The sequence below is a fragment of the Anguilla anguilla genome, chromosome 15 (assembly GCF_013347855.1).
Source record: "Anguilla anguilla isolate fAngAng1 chromosome 15, fAngAng1.pri, whole genome shotgun sequence".
Taxonomy (NCBI): Eukaryota; Metazoa; Chordata; class Actinopteri; order Anguilliformes; family Anguillidae; genus Anguilla; species Anguilla anguilla.
Window position 1 is genome coordinate 4,065,555 of NC_049215.1, and position 21,810 is coordinate 4,087,364.

A 21,810-nucleotide genomic window follows, 5' to 3' on the forward strand; every position below is an offset into this window, starting at 1 on the left:
GGAGGCAGTTTCCCCCTCGGTCTCAGGTTGGGTTGATGAGGCTGCACGATTACACATTCGTTTGCGTGTGGCCACAGAGGATTGCGTATGATTACGTGCAATTAGACGTCGGTGCAAACGATTCGTTTACACGTGGTTTCAAATGGTAACGTTGTTACTTGGTTACCCAGGGTCTGAAACTAGCAATGCCAAGCACAGCTTCAGAACATGAGACTTCAACTCCCACAAATCCTTGCGTTCGTCAGGATACTCTGATTGGACGTGCCTGCGGTCCGCACCTGCTAGAGCGTTATCGAGCGGCAACCTAAAATTAGCCCGTACGTTTGTGAAATTTGTCACCAAAATTATCTGACGTTAGTCAGGTGTAGAATAAAAAAATGTGGCAACGCATCGCTGTGGTTCAAAAAAGATCTGTCAAAAAGAGGAAGACATGATAATGTTGAACAAAAAAGCGAGGTTAAAAAAAAAGAGTTTGAATGAGACGTGGATGCTTAATGGTAATGGCAAGCGTCATCTGTGGCTGATGTTCGAGCCTTCCACGAGTCGCGTTCTGTGCTGACTGCCATCTACGTGCCCCCAAAATGTCAAAACGACGCTCCTGAGTGAGGCACGTTCTGAGTTTTATTAAAGCTGTAGTTCTAACATTGGTAACCCTGCCTTCATTTAAAAAATAAAAAAAATAATAATAATAATAAAATATCATAATTACTATTATTTGTTCATTTAATTGCATTCTGAAATTTATTTGGTCTTTAAAACAGACATTTTAAAAATGTTTTGCTTTAAAAAAGCATGCTTGTGCAGTTATGTGACGTTCATTTTAACATTGTGCACAAATAATGGTGTCTGGTAAAATGTCCATGGGTCTGGTAATTTTTTTTTTTCCCATCCACCGGACACAGGTGGTTCAACAATAAGTTAGTTTGAGACCCTGGTTAACTATGATTAATGAACTTGGGGTTTCACATGATTACTCTGTTGGATGTGGTCACACAGGTTGACCTTTGACCTCTGTTTTGTTCCGCCTGTTCCTTTCAGACAGTGGACATCCACAAGGAGAAGGTGGCTAGGCGGGAGATTGGCATCCTGACCACCAATAAGAACACCTCCCGCACACACAAGATCATCGCACCAGCCAATCCAGAGAGGCCCGTGCGCTACATTCGCAAGCCCATCGACTACAATGTGCTGGACGACATTGGCCATGGGGTGAAGGTAGGGCAGGTCACGGGCACCAGGAATAGGACTGGCCCCAGAGAGATGGGTAGGGGTGTAGTGTTGGGTACAGAGAGATTAGAGGAAAAAGGGGTGTTGGGTAAATGGTGTTTGGTACAGATGAGAGGGAAGTGCAGGGGCATTGTGGGTCCAGTGAATGATTGCTTGGGGGGGGGGGGGGGGGGGGGGGGGGGGGGGGGGGGGTGGGGCCTCCGGTTGTTTGAGTGTTTGGATGCACCAGTACTGGTATGGCATACACACTCTTAACCTTTCCTATGAATCTGCCATACCACATTATTGCAAGTGTATTCTTAGCCTGCTCAGTGGCAGGATGTTTGCATCTTGAGTGAATTTATTTTCATCGTGACTTTAACACAGTCTTCTGCGTTTCTAACACAGGTTGTGATTAACCTTGTTTATTTGCATTTGTCTCCGACTGAACTACCCTCCCACTAACGCTTGGATATTGTCTCTCTCTGCCTCTTGTGTTTGCTTCACGTGTGTGTTAAGTGGTTGCTTAGGTTTAAGGTAAGGACATATCCAGGACCCCCTTCTGACCCTTCCGAGGGGACTAAAGGCGCTTTCTCTTCTTCATCGTCACACTCCTCAGCATGCCGGCAGTAATTACCCAGCGAACGCTAAATGTTCTCACAACGCTGCTGGAATGTTCTGTCGGTGTTATGGCATTGCCACTACATGGCAGCAGCATTGTGAGGACATCTTGTGTGTTAGCTGGGTTTATAGTAACAGCCAGGGTCCTGCCACTTCAGATTTGATTCTTATATTGTAGAGCAATACAACAAAAAAAACAACCTTTTATAACCTTTGTCGGTCCTTGTTTTAAGTGCTGGCGTAACCGCAATTTCCAAACTCAACTTTACAACCAAAGACATCAGGTTTAGTCATTTGCTTAAAAATGGCTTGGTGCTAATTCAACAAGAGGCTCCGTTTGAGCGTAAAGAGCAGCAGCACTTCAGTCGATTGAGCCTCTTCGGCCCGTCAGAAGAGCCTCTCTATGCCAGATAAATTATTCTGCCGTTTTACTGCCTAATGTAGAGATTCAGTTATTTTAATCAGTGATTCCTTTTAAAGTGTTTTCCATGCCCATTGCTGGATATCGATAGAAATAGAGGTTTGATGTGGTTTCTAGTGTTCCCCTGCCTTGGGATATTGGGTTTGTTCTGATTGTTCGTAATACATGTGTCTGATTGGCTTACTGAGTGTTTAACAGTGCGTGCGTGCGTGTGTGTGTGTGTGCGTGTGTGTGTGTGTTTGTGTAAAGAGTAAATACCTCATTCTGCATTCCTCATTAAAGCCCCAGCCCTTGCCGTACCACTGTCCCTACCTCTGGCACAAGCCAGCTTTCTCCTGCCTGTCATCAGCGAAAAGGGGTGGTGCTTTAGCCTGACTGTGGGCGGAGCTCTCGTCTCCCGCCCCACCTTGTCGTCTGTTACCTCCGCGGGAGACATGTCGCGTATGACAAAACGTTTGGTATCGTTGGGTTGACCAAGCCACAACAGTGCGCTACGCGAACTTGTTTCCCAACGAGCATGTGTGCTCCTAAGTTTAAAAAAATTCAGGAGCTCGCAATTGCATTCCTGTTAGCACATGTGCCTCTAAATTATTGGGAGCCAAAGCCCTGCATAACATAAAGGGCCAAGACAGGAGACTAAGAAGGCGATCGTAAGTCAGGGGGGAGAAAAGGAATCGAGAGGAGGGGAGGGAGTGGAGTGGAGTGCGTTTGGAGAGCAGAAGATCAGGAGTGGAGAGATCTGTGCTGTGTTGCTGAGTACAGCAGAAACGCTGAAAGATCAGGAGCAATAGTGACATAGTCAATGTTGTTCGCGGACGGTCTGTGTCATTCGCAGACGTCCTCCCTTAAAGCACAAGGCCGCCGTACAGTAGCGTGCAGCAGCACACACGATAGTTTGCAGTGATGTCATCGGACGATTCCGAACGCGGATGCCCAGGATGGTTGTTGCGCGCGCGGCTGCTCTGGTATACGGTCTGCAGCAGCTGCGGGCACTCTGCTCGGTTGGCACACTGCTCTGCTGGCACACTGTGCGCTCGCAGTGTGGAAATCAGTGCCATGGCAGAGGGCACTTCAAAAGAAAATATGCATGTGAAGCCCGGGGATTTATGGAGAGTACTGCAGAGAGTTGGGCTATTAAGTACAATTGGACCTTCCAGATTGAGACAGAAAAATATTTTAAAGAATCTCATTGCAACTGGTTAAAAATAAGCAAGATTAAGTGATTTCTTGCATTTCTTCTGCAGTGGATACAAAAAAAAACATTCCCCGTTTTTAATACTGCTGTCTGTTCTCAAAAGGGAAAGAAAACAAAAGGTTTTGTGAGTAGGAATCTGGCTGAGCAATTTAGTTTCTGTCATGAATTGAAGTGATGGCGGCGTGCGTCTGGTCGCCATGGTGACAGCGCCAGGTCACTTCCTGCGGCGGTGCAGGAGCCAGGCTGGTGGCACGGCTGCAGAGCTGGGGCTGGTGTTTGTGCTTCTCTCTGGGCTCTAATGCATGGCGTACTCCCTCCCCCCCCCCCCCCCCCCCCCCCCCCCCTCCCCCGGCTCGCTGTGTATCTCCGTGTTTGTGCATCTGCGTGTGCGTCTGTGTTTGCGTTCCTCTTCCTGGCACTGCCTCCCTCCCCAGGGGTGCGCTCTGGTTCACCGTGTTCCTTTCATGTTCCCCCAAACCGTACCTCCATGCCCCCCCCCCCCCCCCCCCCCCCCCCCCCCTTCATCTTCATATCCCACACACTGCGTCTAACCCCGCCCCCTGTCTGTCACAGGTCAGCACTCAGAACATGAAGATGGGCGGTCTCCCGCGCACGACCCCGCCCACCCAGAAGCCGCCTAGCCCGCCCATGTCGGGGAAGGGCACTATTGGGTACGTAACGGGGCCCCGCCTCCAAACTCAAAGCAAACCCATCCCGCGCTCCGAAGGCCGGCGGACCCCATCGCACGTCTGTCTCGGCCTCCGTGTGTATGCAAGCGTGCACGTGTGCGAGCGTGCACGTGTGCGCGGTCCTGCTCTTTACTGCTCGCTCACGTTTTCGAAAGCGCGCACATTTTTGGTCTACGCAACAAAAAAAACAAAAAAAAACCAGTGGAACAGCAATGGCCGTTTAGTGACATTTGACATAAAGCAGAAGTTCATTTAATTGGGCCAAGGAGGGATTTGGAACAAGCAGACAGACAGAAATAACTTTTCCAGCGTGGTCCGAAGTTTCGGATTGTTTTCAGCCGCTGCAACCTGGAGGACTCATTTCGAAAGAATCTCCTCGTGCATGAGTCACCGTGACCAGTCCCCAGCAGCTCTGTGTTTAATTTAGTGCAGTAACGGATCCTGGCATTGAGGAAAAGAGCTCGTATGAAAAACAAACCGTCTGTCTGTCTGTTTCTGTCTGTTCGGTTTCTGCCTGTTCAGTTTCTGTTCGGTTTCTGTCTGTGTGTGTCATTATTCTATATTTGTCTGCGTGTGTTTGTTTTGTCTGTCATTATTCTGTATGTGTCTGCATATGCATTCGTTTTGTCTGTCATTATTCTGTATGTGTCTGCGTATGCATTTGTTTTGTCTGTCATTATTCTGTATGTGTCTGCGTGTTTGTGTTTGTGATTGTTTTAGCCGTCTGGGAGTGTGTTTCCGTCAGCAGAAGATCACGGGATTGGCTGTGGCGTTGGTCGCGCTCTCTTTGTTCTGCTCTAACATTTTTTTTTACCTCCCCTGGCACCTCCTCAGAAAATTGTCTTCTCCAGGATTGGGGATCATGTGATTTGGATTTGTGGCCTGCTCGGCTCAGGAATGAGTCATACGGTTCCACGAATCGGTGCGCGAGAAGGTTTAAGAGGGGAAAAATGTGATACAGTTCATATAGAAAGAGGAAACATTCACGCAACATGTGACCACAAATGTGATCCCTCCATAGGACCGTGTGCATGATGGGAAATCTGTGAGGGTCCGTGATAATGTCTCATCCATCCTGCTGTTTCCAGCAGCCAGAATTGGGACAAAGGGCATCTTTCACATATGAGGTGTTGAAGCGAGGGCCTGATTCACTGTGGTCATTTAAGATCCCTGGGGAAAATGGCTGCCGTGCATCACTCTGGTGCTGGATTCCCATTGGCTGAGGTTTCCCGACCTCATAGCGTAATGTGAGATTGTGAAATACAGCACCAAGCACAGACTGTTCAAATGAGCTGCTAGCATACAGCACCAAGCACTGACTGTTCAAATGAGCTGCTAGCATACAGCACCAAGCACTGACTGTTCAAACGAGCTGCTAGCATACAGCACCAAGCACTGACTGTTCAAATGAGCTGCTAGCATACAGCACCAAGCACAGACTGTTCAAATGAGCTGCTAGCATACAGCACCAAGCACAGACTGTTCAAATGAGCTGCTAGCATACAGCACCAAGCACAGACTGTTCAAATGAGCTGCTAGCATACAGCACCAAGCACAGACTGTTTAAATGAGCTGCTAGCATACAGCACCAAGCACTGACTGTTCAAATGAGCTGCTAGCATACAGCACCAAGCACTGACTGTTCAAATGAGCTGCTAGCATACAGCACCAAGCACTGACTGTTCAAATGAGCTGCTAGCATACAGCACCAAGCACTGACTGTTCAAACGAGCTGCGCCAGTGAGCTGCTAGCCTGCACAGAATGCACTGGCTTACAGTCTAGGGCAGAACAGGCTCTGCCACCAGTGATAATTGCTGCTCATTAAATGCTTATATTAATTTGTAATCCTCCTTCGTATCGCACTGCCTGTGGCAGCAGTAGGCAGTTGAATCTGTTCACTTTCCAGTCGACTGTATATTCAGACACTAAAATGTATTTTATGTAAACGTGTGCTTTAGCTCAGATTGGTGTTGATAGGGTTAGTAGTCGTGATAGTAGTGGTTTGCTTTCGTTTTTTATATTGGTCAGAACCCTTAATGATGTCTGTAGAGGTGTGTTTGGGACACAGAGTGAGGGAATGCTCTGGGAGAAGGAACACTGTCAAAGCTTCATACACTCCAGCACACAGTGAAGCTGACCCATTTCACGCTGAGGATGGCTGTCCCAGTAGAACCAAGAGCACTCCCCTTTATTCCCTTTGTCCTCCCCTCCCCTCCCGTCCAAGGTTGCATTGTGTTTTTCACATTTTATTTTTCCCTCTCACTTTTTCACCCGTGTGTTAAACTGCTCTCGTACCCACCCCCCCCCCCCTCCCTCACAGGCGGCACTCCCCCTATAGGACCCTTGAGCCAGTGCGCCCCCCTGTGGTCCCTAACGACTATGTCCCCAGCCCCACGCGCAGCATGGGCCCAGCACAGCAGAGCCCCGTGCGCACGGCTTCAGTTAACCAGAGGAACCGCACGTACAGGTACCCGCACACGGGCGAGACACGCCCACACGCAGCATAGACACGCCCAAACACAGCAGAGCCCGGTGCGCACAGCTTCAGTTAACCAGAGGAACCGCACGTACAGGTACCCGCACACGGGCATAGACACGCCTGCACACGCCCACCTCTGGGGGACACGCCCACACGCGGCAGAGACACGCCCACACACCGCATAGACACGCCCACACACAACCGAGACACACCCACTGCCGACCGGGCCACACCCATACACAGCTGGGACACGCCCACCATGGCCCAGGACACACCCACTCACAGCCTCTCTCTAGCTCGGCCTCTCTCTGTCCCTCTCTTTCCCTTCATCTCCCCTTCAGCCTCTCCATCTTTCTGCTTCTTGTCCTCTTTCCCTCTCTCTTTCCATCTCACTACTGCTCTCCCCCTATCTGGCTGATAAATTGAGAAACGCAACAGGACAGCTTGTTGGCAAAAAAAAAAAAAAAAAAAACCCCTTCTGAGTCACGAGCAGGGGAAGTGGCTACAGTGCTGGAGGGGTGCGATTTGGCACTTTAAGAGAACAGTGTGAGTGACGGAGGGGTGAAATTTGGCACTCTGATAGAACAGTGCGTGTGATGCACTATACAAGCACGTCGTTTCCATAGTAGCACATCTGGAAACGGGCAAACGGGCTTCCGCTCCATCGCCTTCCTTGCCGCGCATCGTAAAGGAAGCGCTCACTTTGACACCGAATCGCACGCAGCATAAACCAGCCGTAAAGCCCCGCCCCCTTCCCCACCACCCTTCAGGGTCACGCCCAGAGGGACGGGCTCGTACGCTCTGCATGCCAGGTGGAGCCAATTCCTCTTCTTTCTCTCATTCTGTCCCTTCACTCTTGTTTTTTTAAATGTTTCTAATCACATTTCTCTGAGATGGCTCCAGTTTTCTGTTGCTCCAAATGTTGGCTCTCTCCTGTGTGTTGTGGGCATGGATGCAAAATAAAATAGTCCCCCTTATATTATGCTGTACTGGGTGGTATTGTTCCCCCCCACCCCACAAAAAGAAACATCCTAAAGAAAATTTGCTGTTTGTTTTCTGCCACACACGCCTCCCCCAATGTTGAAATGAGATCTTTGTCCTTGGGGTCCTGTGTTCCTCTCATTCTCTCAGTCTGTCTCCATAGTAATAACATTCATTCCAACCTCATCTCATCTCTCCCTCTCTTTCTCTAGTTCTCTCTCTCTTTCCTCACTCTCTCTCTCTCCCTCTCTCTGCCTCTGCCTTGCTTTTCTAGTTCTTGGCTCATCAGACAGCGTGACCTGTAGACAGATTCAACGCTGAAAGCGGAGTTAGCCATTTCTGAAGCCCATCTACCCCACACACTCACAGAGACCACGGCAGGCGACCTGCATGTTGAAGCAGCACAACGCGCAGCTTCAGTATTTCCCTTTGCTTCACGTCTCTCACTCTTTCTCCAGTGGGTTCTCTATTAGGCTACATTTGTTATACAGTTGCTTGGCTCTGGTGTAGACTGCCTCGTACGCTGCCGTTACCTTGGGTACACATGACTGACAGGTGGAGCACACGCCCCTTCCACCGCTACCTTCATCTTGAGCTTTTATCTTGTCCACCTAAAGCACAACCAAGTTTCCACGGGGGTTTCATTTCACACACGCATTTATCCAGACTGAACATCAGCTCCAGCATTTGAGGTTACATCCCTTTGCTCATGGGTACAATGGAATATCCTGCCCTGCTATTACACTGTATTAAAACCACACACACAAACTGGGAAAGGCTCCTTAAGGGATTGGTTAATCTGATTCATGTTGTAAATCTTTTGTAAATGTATTTCAGTTCGTGTTATGAGCGTATTGTTGCTTATTGTGTTTATGTATTGTAGACCTATTGCTCCTAGTTTATATGTTTGTGTTAATGTATTTCTCCCGAGTATCTGTCTGTGTTATAAATGTGTTATTAATTTGTTATAAATGTTATTTCATTTCTGGTTGTGTTATAAACCTTGCTCCTTAGTTTATCTGTTCATGTATTCAAGTGTAATGCATCATTATATGTGTATGTAATAGGCCTACATTTATACATACATTTTCCTTCATAATCTGAGTATGAGAGATACAGTGACAGTGTGATGATAGTGTAGTTTATCAGTGTAGTTGTGGTGACAGTGTAATTTCTGCGGGGGGTGGTGGTGGGGGGGGGGGCAGCCGGTACGTCATCGCTGTGCTTTCTGTCCTCAGCAGCAGTGGCAGCAGTGGGGGCAGCCACCCCAGCAGCCGCAGCAGCAGCCGAGAGAACAGTGGGAGTGGCAGCGTGGGCGTGCCCATCGCCGTGCCAACCCCCTCCCCTCCCAGCGCCTTCCCAGGTAAGAGCAACTCTCGGCTGTGCCGTCTACTAATGTGGGATATACCATATACACCTCATATGCACCTTTACACCAGTGTAATACCTCTACCACACTCACATAAACCTCTACACCAGTGTAATACCTCTACCACACTCACATAAACCTCTACACCAGTGTAATACCTCTACCACACTCGCATAAACCTCTACACCAGTGTAATACCTCTACCACACTCACATACACCTCTACACCAGTGTAATACCTCTACCACACTCGCATAAACCTCTACACCAGTGTAATACCTCTACCACACTCACATAAACCTCTACACCAGTGTAATACCTCTACCACACTCACATAAACCTCTACACCAGTGTAATACCTCTACCACACTCGCATAAACCTCTACACCAGTGTAATACCTCTACCACACTCACATACACCTCTACACCAGTGTAATACCTCTACCACACTCGCATAAACCTCTACACCAGTGTAATACCTCTACCACACTCACATAAACCTCTACACCAGTGTAATACCTCTACCACACTCACATAAACCTCTACACCAGTGTAATACCTCTACCACACTCATATACACCTTTACACCAGTGTAATACCTCTACCACACTCGCATAAACCTCTACACCAGTGTAATACCTCTACCACACTCACATAAGCCTCTACACCAGTGTAATACCTCTACCACACTCATATACACCTCTACACCAGTGTAATACCTCTACCACACTCACATAAGCCTCTACACCAGTGTAATACCTCTACCACACTCACATAAACCTCTACACCAGTGTAATACCTCTACCACACTCACATAAACCTCTACACCAGTGTAATACCTCTACCACACTCGCATAAACCTCTACACCAGTGTAATACCTCTACCACACTCACATACACCTCTACACCAGTGTAATACCTCTACCACACTCGCATAAACCTCTACACCAGTGTAATACCTCTACCACACTCACATAAACCTCTACACCAGTGTAATACCTCTACCACACTCACATAAACCTCTACACCAGTGTAATACCTCTACCACACTCATATACACCTTTACACCAGTGTAATACCTCTACCACACTCGCATAAACCTCTACACCAGTGTAATACCTCTACCACACTCACATAAGCCTCTACACCAGTGTAATACCTCTACCACACTCATATACACCTCTACACCAGTGTAATACCTCTACCACACTCACATAAGCCTCTACACCAGTGTAATACCTCTACCACACTCACATAAACCTCTACACCAGTGTAATACCTCTACCACACTCACATAAACCTCTACACCAGTGTAATACCTCTACCACACTCACATAAACCTCTACACCAGTGTAATACCTCTACCACACTCACATAAACCTCTACACCAGTGTAATACCTCTACCACACTCACATAAACCTCTACACCAGTGTAATACCTCTACCACACTCACATAAACCTCTACACCAGTGTAATACCTCTACCACACTCACATACACCTCTACACCAGTGTAATACCTCTACCACACTCACATAAACCTGTACACCAGTGTAATACCTCTACCACACTCACATAAGCCTCTACACCAGTGTAATACCTCTACCACACTTGCATAAGCCTCTACACCAGTGTAATACCTCTACCACACTCACATAAACCTCTACACCAGTGTAATACCTCTACCACACTCACATAAATCTCTACACCAGTGTAATACCTCTACCACACTCACATACACCTCTACACCAGTGTAATACCTCTACCACACTCACATATACCTCTACACCAGTGTAATACCTCTACCACACTCACATAAACCTCTACACCAGTGTAATACCTCTGCCACACTCACATAAACCTCTACACCAGTGTAATACCTCTACCACACTCACATACACCTCTACACCAGTGTAATACCTCTCCACTCTACCACCCTTATACACCTTTACACCAGTGTAATACCTCTCCACTCTACCACACTTACATAAATGATTAGTTAAGCCAAGAGTTTGAGCTTCCCTGGCTTATGGAACTAACTGTCAGGATTGAGCCAGGGGCAAACTATGGAGCACCCCAGGGTTAACTACATTGAGCCAGGTTTTGCTTTCCTTTTCATTTAGACCCCTGAGAATCATTGGAAAGAAATGAACATCTCCTTTTCGCAATAACATCATCATAACAACGCAAGCACTTAACATGGGAATCACAGAGGCACCTTTAACACATTGCATTACCATTTTTAAATCACTTACTATTGCAACCCCCCTCCCCCAGTGCTATTGCAGCCTCGTCTCTTCAACATCGTTTGTAAATGTGAGGCACGTGTTTTTTTTCTGAAGCCTGAGCTGCTAGCTGCACCTTGTCTGCGCAGTCGCTGCATTGGACTGTTCATGCGCAGCTGGAGCAGCCAGACTGACCCGGGGAGGCAATCTAGCCTGCTTAGACAAGGAAACTCTGATGACCGAAGCCCCGCCTCCCTGGGTGATGCTACTGTCAGTTATGTACCTCCTGTGGAGTTAGATACCAGACCAAGCGGCAGGCTACTGTGTGGTAATCCTGTGCTTTAGCAGGGTGATCCACCCAGTGCCCCGCAGACTCATTTTATTCAGACAGCATGCGCACGCTCATATCCTGCAACCGGCAATTTTTCTGACCTGAAGGTGTTGCCAAGGCAACCTTGTCGCATCCAAGACCATCCCAGGTGTCGCATTTTTCTGCGATTTGGACATTTCGTGGTTGGCTCTAGAAAGGATTTGTTCCTTGGTTTCAGTACACGCCGTGCGCCCAGTTCGACCAATCACTGTTAAAGGAGTACCATGGTGGTTGAACGTGACACTTTCCAGTTGTCTTCAGGCAACAACAAAACAAATGTGCATAATTTTTTTATTCTTCAGTCATTTCAATGTACTTTAAAACGTATTTTTCTAAGCCTAAATTTCCCACGATAAAAATTCACCCGAACCGTCTGGGCGTGGTAATGAGAACTGTCAGTTAGCTATGATTGACAGACCGTGCCCCGTTACCATAGCTACCCCCATGATATGCGCTCTCTTTGGGAGACTGAATTTTCACAAGCTAGCTAGCTTAGTAGGGCTAGTATATCAAGTATCGGTAGATAGCTAAGGTAAGGACGTTGACTTATATCCAATGATAATTTTTGATATCTAGCTAGCCAAGTTAAGATAAAAGCACAACTATAACGTCCTCATAAAAGCAAACTAGCAAGCTAACGTTATCGATAACATTGCCTTATGAAAGCAAACGTTAGCTAGCTAGCTAAATGAATATAACCAGAAATAATCTAAAGGCACTCTAATTTAAGTGAACCTAACGTTAGTCAAATATTTGCATTGTCTGAACAGCAGGACGGTGTGTCCTGTCAATTTTCTTTACGGGGCGTGGAAATGGGAGTGGTTACTGTATTAATGACGTAGCAAAATGACAACTTTCTCAACCGGTTGAAAATAGGACGATGAATTTAAAACGCATATTTCTCCAAGAATACAGAACGGACATATTTAATACTTTGCTCATTGTGTTTCTTCAATGCCTCTTGTGCAAATAGCACATAAAACCGAGAAAGTGTGAAAATCACCATGGTACTCCTTTAAAACTCGGAAAACCGGGGTGGAGGCGGCGAGACAGATTTGTAGAAATTGAGAAATGTGAATCGAAGAGAATCAGACTTTTTCCTTGTGACAGTCCTGTTTGATTGCTGTTGCAGTTGATTGCAGTGAAGCTGTGTGCTATCCAGTAATGCAGTATGTAATCCAGTAAAGCAGTTTACTGTGCCGTAAAGCAATGTGTGCTTCAGTAGTGCTCTGTACGAAGCAATGAGTGCTGCATTAACAGTGTATACTATGCAGCAAAGCAGTGTGTGCTGCATTGTTGAGGTTTAATGTTCAGTGAAGTGGCGTGTGCAGTAAAGCAGTTTGTGCTGCAGTAAAAGTGATGTGTGCTGCAGAAAAGCACTATGCTTTGCTGTAAATCAGTGTGTGTTGCAGTAAAGTGGTGGTGTCCCTCGAGCAGGTGAATCGCTATGGAAACCGGTGTATAGCGGCACAGAATAGTCCCTGCCTAACCTGTCTCCTGCTAAAACTTTCAAAAAAATAATACAACGGAAAGGAAACATTTGAAGAAAACAATTCCTTATCTTCCTGTTCCTTCTTTTTCTTCCTCTTCTGCTTTTTTCTGCGTTTTCTGCGCTTACTGATGCCTCTTCAGCAGGGGCTGCCGGTACCCCTCCTGCTCCCCCCAATTCTGCTCCCACTCCCCCCTCTGCTGCCCCTCCCGTCCCGCCCAACGCCCCTCCTAACGCTCCACCTAACCCCCCGCCTCCGACCCCTGACCCCTCTCCGGCCCCACCCGCCGAGACCCCCCCTTCCTCTCAGCCCCCCCCTCCTGCCACCGCCGCTGCCGCCACCTCTGGCAGCACCACCTCCCCCACGCCAGGTGAGTCCCCCCCTCCCCCATCCCAAACCCCCCCCCCCACCATAGTCCGCGCTTCGCTGTGGCTCATCACGGTCCCCTCAGATCCCCCATCATTCCACTTCCTGTCTCCACCCGTCCTCCTGCAGTCCAGTGCCAGTCCGTGTCCTCCACAACGTCCTGCGCTTCTCCGTGTGCTGGCAGGTCCATAAATCCCATGATGCACTGGGGATGCAAAGGGTCGCCTACTCTTTTCATTTTCAGAAGAGATTCCAGTCTTGGACTTCTTCTCTGATTTCGCATTTGTTTGTGCTGTACTGCTGAGAATCAAGCTAGGCTTATTTCAGAATGGAATTTAAAGGTTTTGTCAGCAGGTAAGATTTTCTGTGGGGGGGGGGGGGGGGGGATTTGCTCCAAAGGCGATTTCTCTATGAGAGGTCCCTGGTAGTGCACCAGCCAAGCAGATTGGAGGCCAGCTTCACCGCAGGAAGTCCAGCTTGGTCGTGCAAGGCCCTTTTTGACCCTAAACAGGAAGCGAATAGTTAAGTGGACAGGTCCTCACGAAATGGCAAAACGCACGAGGAGGTCCGGAGAGTCATGGGGAGGGGCCCGCGGATTCCAGACTTCGTCACCATGCATTGGAAGGCCTGGAAAGTGATGGGCAGGGGCCACTGAGGCCCCCCACAGACCCACTGTGTACACTGGAGAAATCTACATTCTTAAAAAAAAACCCAGGAACTTAAAGGACGAAAGTGGATAGTTTCACTTGGGAATATACACAAAGCTGGGTTAGGGTTAGGGAATTTGCCCATCGTCTTGTTTCTACTGCTTGCGAAGCTCATCTGCATGCTCTCTGTGTGTTTGTTCTACAGACGTGTGTGTGGCACGGCTCATCTTACCCTCTGTGCTGCATGCAGAAATGGCATGGAAACGTGCTGTCTGTGGGCGTGGTCAGTTGATTGTGTGGGTGGGTTCGATGGTTGGCATCATGGCCGGGTGGGTGGATTGGTTAGTTGAGTGGTCAGTTTGCTTGGCTGTCATTGGCTAGAGTTAGGACTGGATTATATACTGGTTCAGTAATTATCGAATGCGGTAACGGTCATCGCCTCCATGTGGTGTATTGCCTTCCTTTTCATCCTTTTCTTTAATTATACCAGATACTGGAATAAACATCAGAACTTCAGAGTTTGTGTTAAATGCTTCCAGGGAAAAAATGTTGCAACTGTTTAGCGTTGATATATTGAGTGTTGATAAGGCTGCCAACCTGCAGCAAGGCCTCGTAGCTTCTAAGTGGTTGATAAAACACACCTCACACGATCACATGGAAGCTGTACGACCTTGCTGCTGATTGGCTTGTCTTATCAACATTACGTAACAGTGGTGGCATTTTTTTCCCCTTGGAAGCATTTCTTGTGGCCTCTGACGTTTGGATGTTTACTATCAAATCAGGTATAACTAAAGACAAAAAGATGAAAAGAAAGGCAATACACCACATGGTGGCAATGACCATTTCTGCATTTTTTGATAATTATCGTCGCTGTATATTGCTCAGGCCTGGAGTCTCCTCTGAGTTTGCCCTCTCACTGAGAGGAGTATCAGACGGATAGATATTACGTGACATGTTTTTATACACATTTACGTAAGAATGATACAAGTGATAGGAGGGGGGGAGAGTTTAGAAGTGATGGGATCAACGCTCCACTGTCTCTCACCTCACTGGCGCCCCCTGGTGGCTCGTGTTGCAGGCAACGCTCCTCAGTTCTACAGCATGAACAGGCCGGGATCCCGACACAACAGCGCCTCGGCGGGGGGGTCCCTGCCGTACCGCCGCCCTCCCTCCGTGACTGGCCAGCCGAACCCGCCCCAAAATCAGGTCAACGGAGGGCCGTACTACAACCAGAGCCAAGGTGAGGGCGCAGTACCCATCCTCCGTGCATGATGTCACCACACACATTCTTACTAATGGGTGAACTACCTTATAGGCCCGATTTAGAAGATGCGGTACTTTATTGGATACCCCCTGACTTTCCAAGGATCTGCCTTTTGTATTTTTGGGCAGCAAGTTGCGTTTCATTATCACAAAGCAGGGCTGTGTGCCAAATAGCCCTCCTGCTTTTCCTCTCGAACCTCTCGGACAAAAGAATTGGTGCAGCTGAGATCATAAAGGGCCACATCTGACATCATAAAGGGCCTCATCTGACATCATAAAGGGCCACATCTGACATCATAAAGGGATGCCCCATTACAAATGATTGTTGACAGTAAAACTTACCAGTGCCTGTTTTACTATACTATATGGAATAAATCTGGTTCCCATAACCACCAGTTACTCATTTTACTGTCAATTTATAGGACACGGGAGTGTCCTATAAATTCCAATAAGCTGCCAGGCACAATGTCCCCTCCCTAGATCACCCCCCTCCCGCAGGGTGTTTAATCACTAACTGTTGTCACGGTGACTGTACTGTTTGGCGCTGGGCTCACGTTTGTCTGCACACTAAACTCGCTTCTCTCCTCTCTCTTGTTTTGGACCCCCTTTCCTTTCCCCTGTCTCCCTCTCTTATTTCTCGCTCTCTCTCTGGCACACAACACCCCTCCCCACCTCTCACCTCCCGTCCTCACCTCCTGTCTTCGTCCCTCCATCTGTCCCCCTCCATCTGTCCCTCCCCCTCTCTCCGCCCTCCCCCGCGCGCGATTGGGCGATCGGCTCCGCTAGCTCCTCCGCCCCCCTCCATCCTGCAGATCACTCCCCAGCTTCCCCTGATGGGCTTCGTGGCTCGGGTTCAAGAGACCAGTAAGTGGCTTTGGGCCTTCGACCCCTTCGACCCCCTCCCCTACAGCGCCCCCTGCTGTCTGTCAGTAAACCGGGCCAGGAGTCCCTCCACCCCGAAGGTCTGAGCACGCTCTGTTACGGTCCTCCCTCCAGAGCGCAGGGGAGGGTCGCTTTGGGGGAAGTAAAGGCGACGGCCCGTGAAATGGAGCGTGTAAGAGCATGCCGCTGTCCCCAGAAATCAAGGGGGGAACGGCAACATCCTGCGTGCGTGTGCGTGCGTGCCCGAGTGTGCAGGTGTGTAGCCGAGTGTGTCTGAGCACGCGTGTGTCTGAGTGGGCGCGTGTGTGTTGGTGTTTCCATCTCTGTACGCTCCGCTGAACGCGCATTCACTTCGGCCCGTTTCATCGGTGCTTCGTCCGCCAGTGGAACACTGGCGTCCTGTAAATAAGCCCCGCTTCAGTGATGCGAGCAGGGCGTGGCCCTGTGGAGCCACTCCCACTCGTGGCAGAGAGCCGTGAGCCTACTATATCTGCGTTTCTGTATTCACCGATCTCCTCCCTTCCGACCCCCCCCCCCCACCCCAGTCTCGGACGCCCCGCCCCCACCGCCCCCCACAGAGGAGCCGGTGTTTGAGGAGTCGCCCCCGCCGCCCCCTCCTCCGGAGGACTACGAGGAGGAGGAGTCGGCCGTGGTGGAGTACAGCGACCCCTACGCGGAAGAGGACCCCCCCTGGGCGCCACGCACGTACCTGGAGAAAGGTACCCGCCCGTATCTCTCCCTTTTTTCATCCCTCCATCCTCTCCCCCTCCCACCGCGTGCTGTACGTACGCTAAGTTTTATCCTTTGCTTTTCATTTTGTTTGCTTGCGTGTTTTTTGGGTAAAGTATAAAAAGCATCGTTGTTGTACACAAGCATCATATTCTGTACACTTCATTAAGCCTCTACAGCCAAAGGGCAGTTTCTAGCACCTGTCTCTCGGTAAACGAAAAAAATCAAGTAAATTGCAAAAAATGCACGTAAAAGAAGAGCACGTATCAAAAATATTCGCCAACATGCGCAAACGTATTTTTAAAAATGTGTCCGCTTTTCACGGCAAAATGACATGAAGTTGAACACAAGCAGGCTTAAATTACACAAGAGCAGACATAAAACGTAAAAGATTATGGCTGCATTAAAATACTGTAAAAATACGAAATCCATGATGTCGTCCAAAGCGCATGGCCGTACAAGAGAACGTAAGTGTATCCACAAGTAATATGACCGTGCCAGACCTGGTGAGATCCCCAAACCGGCACGCACAGCGTCCCTGAAGTGCTAAATGCGAGCGAGCTATGCTAATGTGCTAAGGCTAACCTCGAATGCTTCCCCTGCAGTGGTGGCCATCTACGACTACGCCAGGGACAAGGAGGATGAGCTCTCCTTCCAGGAGGGCGCCATCATCTACGTGATCAAGAAGAACGACGACGGCTGGTACGAGGGCGTGATGTGCGGCACCACCGGCCTGTTTCCCGGCAACTACGTGGAGTCCATCATGCACTACGCCGACTGAGCCCCAGGGGGCGCCCTCACCCCCACACCTGCTACGCATGCAGATCTGTACACAATACACACATGGCCTACATGTGTTTGTACATATCTGTATGCGTGGTTATTATATATATATATATATATATATGTGTGTGTGTGTATATATATATATATATATATGTACTGGGGTGGGTGAGTTTGGTTAATGGTCCAAGACTGCAATAAGAACGTCCCCTTTGAGTACTGGGGAGTGGAATTACTTAACAAATAATTCAAAATTCCCACAGAAAAATAACTATGGCGATCACAAATGCGATATCACATTGAAGGGTACCATTGTAATAAAACAGAAAGCAACCACTTTATCGTTTTTTTTTTTGTTTTTTTTTTTTCTTGTTTGAATGGGAGATGAAGATTGAAGGGAAATGTGATGTGAGGACAGAACAAATCCCCCCCACCCCTACCCCCAGGCTGTCACTCCTGTCTCCTCCCCCTTTCTAACCCCCTCCATACCAGCTGAAGTGGCGCCTTCGCCCATGCCAGGTTTGGCCGCGGTCTTGGGAGCGGTGCATTGTGGGATGGCAGGTGTGCAGCATGTGTTTTTTGGGTGGCTTTAACCCCCCCCCCCCCCAGAACTCCTGTGCTCAGATTTGGGACACTAAAGACGTGCAGATGTTTTGGAGACTGTTTAGCTTTGAGCGATGAGCTGAACAGTGGTGATTGGTTCTTCACTTTTCTTTTTCTTTTACAGTTTCAGTGAATTCTGTCACAGTGGCAGTTCACGCTCCGCTCTGTCTGTTGACAGGACTGACAGAGACGCACCTGGTCAGATAGTAAACATGATTACACAGTGTGTACATTATGGCCTTTTTTATCTTTTGTGATTTACATAATGAATCGGTCTTGCACATTTCGCTTTTCTGTCTTACTTAGAGGACAGGACCCGGTGAACACACACACTCATACACACACGCACACACACACGCACACACATGCACACACATGCACACATGCAACACTAAATCCTGTAGATGACTTGATGCTTTATTTTTTTGTTCTATTTTTTATTTTATTATTCCTTTCAGTATTTAAGTTGCTTTTGTCTGGTTGCGAGCTGTTGTCGTGTCGTGGTTCAAGCCAAAATGCCCATTCGATTGAGATGTTGTGTGTAGTATTACACAAGACTGCATGCTCTAATAAAACTCTTAAATTATTCATCTTCTGTTCATCCCAGCTCTCGGCTTTATTTGGCTTTGGTTATCTGCGTATGTGTTTAGCAGTGGTGGCTAGTAATAGTATTCATGCAATAGAAGCATCTGGAAGTATTGGAGGACAGTCTAGTGCCATATTGTAATGTTTTAAATGTCCGTGTGATGCTTTGCAATACTGCCCCCCTGTACTCCTGTCCAGCTGAAGAAATACATCGAAAACAGGTTGAGATGTTTTCCCTCCCCAGTACTGAATTTATCTGCAACAGGAATAAGCTGTAGTTTTTAATATTAATGTTCTTGGTTTCAAAATATTGGGGATACATATTGGGGACATAAGTTGCACAGCAAAGCTCCAAAATAATTTGATATTCATGAGATTTGAGTTGTAATTAAACAGAAACTTCTACTTAATTCAAAAACCTGAAATAAAATGAACTTCATTTTCATTTTACGGGATCTACGGTGAGATAAGGCAGTTGGAGCGGTGGCACTTGGCAATAATAACTGGGCAGAGTGTGAACGTTTGAGAAGCTTACGTTTGTATTTTAGCACCGAAAGCACATTGTGGGAAGGGCCACGCAGTGCAGTGACGTCTGAAAGACTCGTTTCTGTTTCTCTATGGCAATCAGACCTGGGTCACATACGTATTTGTTTTGGATTCAAATACTTTTCTGTGCTCTTTTGATCTTGCCTGGCTTAATTGAGCCTGCCAATATGACCAGAAGGCGGGGTTCGCACTTTTGGAGAGTATTTCATCGGTTCCAGTACACCCGACAAGATCAGTAAAGCGTAGAAAAGTATTTGAATCCAAAATAAATACGTATTTGACCCAGGTCTGATGGTAATCCAGGTAAGAGGAGGAGTCGTCGAGTCATTTGGCTGGGAAAGGATCCGTGTTCTGTCAACATGAAATGGCACAGAATCTTCAAACGGATAAGTTTGTGTTTAATGCAAAAAAAAAAAAAAAAAAAACATCTGCCTCAAACTGTTATGCACAAAAGAGTGATGTGTATTTACATGCTGTATGTGAATTTGGATGGGGGTTTTGCTGTGTCCTGGGGCGGGGTTTCATCTGTGTTTCAAACCTTGTTCTTGACGGTGGGTCTGTGCTCGTGACTCGTGCATGTCCTGATTCTGACCTCTGAGCGTCCAGGACACCTGGCCCTCTGTCCAAACACCTGTAACCTTTAACCTTTGACCCCTTTGGTCAGAGGTCAGACCAGTAACGGGAACAGAACCAACGTTCTGAGATGAATACAATAAAAGGAGACTATTGGAAATAAATGTGTTTAATGGGTTTTTCTAAATGTTTATCCGTGCCAATTATGTGAATCGACTAGGTTTCCTTGTGTTTTCTGAGGTTTCTTTGACCGGATTGCCAGAACATTCTACATGTCCTGACAATGCTGCAGAGTTCAGTGTACCCTTCCCCTAAGCTCTTGTGACATGGGCACACACTTCTTTTCGAGTTCAACCAGCTCCCTGATGCTAATATTGTGTGTCTCATTTTAACCAGTGTCTCTCTCCTGGTGCAGTATCTGTACAGAGTCTCTCTCTCTCCTGGTACTGTATCTGTACAGAGTCTCTCTCTCTCCTGGTACTGTATCTGTACAGAGTCTCTCTCTCTCCTGGCACAGTATCTGTACAGTGTCTCTCTCCTGGCACAGTATCTGTACAGTGTCTCTCTCCTGGCACAGTATCTGTACAGTGTCTCTCTCCTGGCACAGTATCTGTACAGAGTCTCTCTCCTGGCACAGTATCTGTACAGTCTCTCTCCTGGTACTGTATCTGTACAGAGTCTCTCTCTCTCCTGGCACAGTATCTGTACAGTCTCTCTCTCCTGGTACAGTATCTGTACAGTGTGTCTCTCCTGGTGTAATATCTGTACAGTGTCTCTCCTGGTCTAGTGTCTGTTTCCTCCTGAACACATCGAGTGAAACCACTGAAGTTTCCTGGGGGGTATTTCAACAAGCAGGATTACCGCGTTAGCTGGATAACTGGTGAGTACAACCAGGAACAGCTTTTTTTTTTTTTTTTTTTTTAAACTTCAGCCCATGTTACAAATTTGGGAGGGTGCCGCGTGAAACACCGCTGGTTTGCACGTGAAATATAGTCAAACACACAGGAAGTTGCACTCGTGATCCTTCTGGAGAAAGCTTTGTTGCCCTGACACCGGACCCCTCAGCGCCCACACAGCTCCAGTAGGATCTGGCCTCCGTAACAAAGGAGGCTCTTGTGCCATCTCTTGCCTCGGTAAACAGCCTGCTCTGTGTGGAGTTTGGCTCTAACAAGCAGCAAAAACCTACATTGTCCACTTGCGCTTTTGCCGTATGCCGTTTTTGTCCATACAGCACAAACTAAAACAAACTGTCATCATATCAGCATCAAACATTTATAATATACCTAAATATTAATCACAAAGCTGAGCAACCTGCTATCAGTAGTAGAGCGGCAAAAGCATCCCTGGCAGTATAGATGAGTTTATTACAGAAGTTCAGACGCCATCTTGTGGTCGTAATGTATTCAGTTTTCTTTTTTACTTGAAATGTAAGTAATGTTTGTTGCAAGGTCTGTTTCTTTTTTATGTAGGACTGAAAGCTGTGGAAATAACAATATTTCTCTGGGAAACGTGAAGTATTGCTCTTAGAAGTGTTTACATATGACTACTCTTCCAGCCCACAGCAAAACTGGTGTTTTTACCATAACCTTACTGGCTGTTAAAATGAATTTTTTTTGTTTGTTTTTAAAATAAATTTTTGGCAGATTGCAGAAGCAATATGGGCTTTTGGCCTAATGGCATTAACAATATGGGGTTTTGGCCTAAAGGCATTAACAATATGGGGTTTGGACTGATGGCATTAGCAATATGGACTTTTGGACTGATAGCATTAGAAATATGGGTTTTTGG

The 21,810-nt window shown here is 47.6% G+C and overlaps 1 protein-coding gene across 14 annotated transcripts in view; it reads left to right on the forward strand.

Moving 5' to 3' along the window:
• Positions 1-20,186, forward strand: part of LOC118214045 (abl interactor 2) — a 34,855-nt gene extending 14,669 nt beyond the window's left edge. For 2 of the 14 annotated variants that reach the window (XM_035393467.1, XM_035393473.1), the window contains exons 3-12: positions 1,039-1,215; positions 1,726-1,743; positions 4,017-4,114; positions 6,454-6,600; positions 8,832-8,956; positions 13,188-13,415; positions 15,137-15,298; positions 16,108-16,185; positions 16,749-16,922; positions 17,538-20,186. In XM_035393467.1, coding sequence (XP_035249358.1) covers positions 1,039-1,215; positions 1,726-1,743; positions 4,017-4,114; positions 6,454-6,600; positions 8,832-8,956; positions 13,188-13,415; positions 15,137-15,298; positions 16,108-16,185; positions 16,749-16,922; positions 17,538-17,713 — 1,383 coding nt within the window. In that variant the 3' untranslated portion in view covers positions 17,714-20,186. The remainder of the gene's footprint in view (positions 1-1,038; positions 1,216-1,725; positions 1,744-4,016; positions 4,115-6,453; positions 6,601-8,831; positions 8,957-13,187; positions 13,416-15,136; positions 15,299-16,107; positions 16,186-16,748; positions 16,923-17,537) is intronic. The other 12 variants (XM_035393468.1, XM_035393472.1, XM_035393474.1 and 9 more) reach the window with 12 other exon arrangements.
• Positions 20,187-21,810: the final 1,624 nt, after the last annotated feature.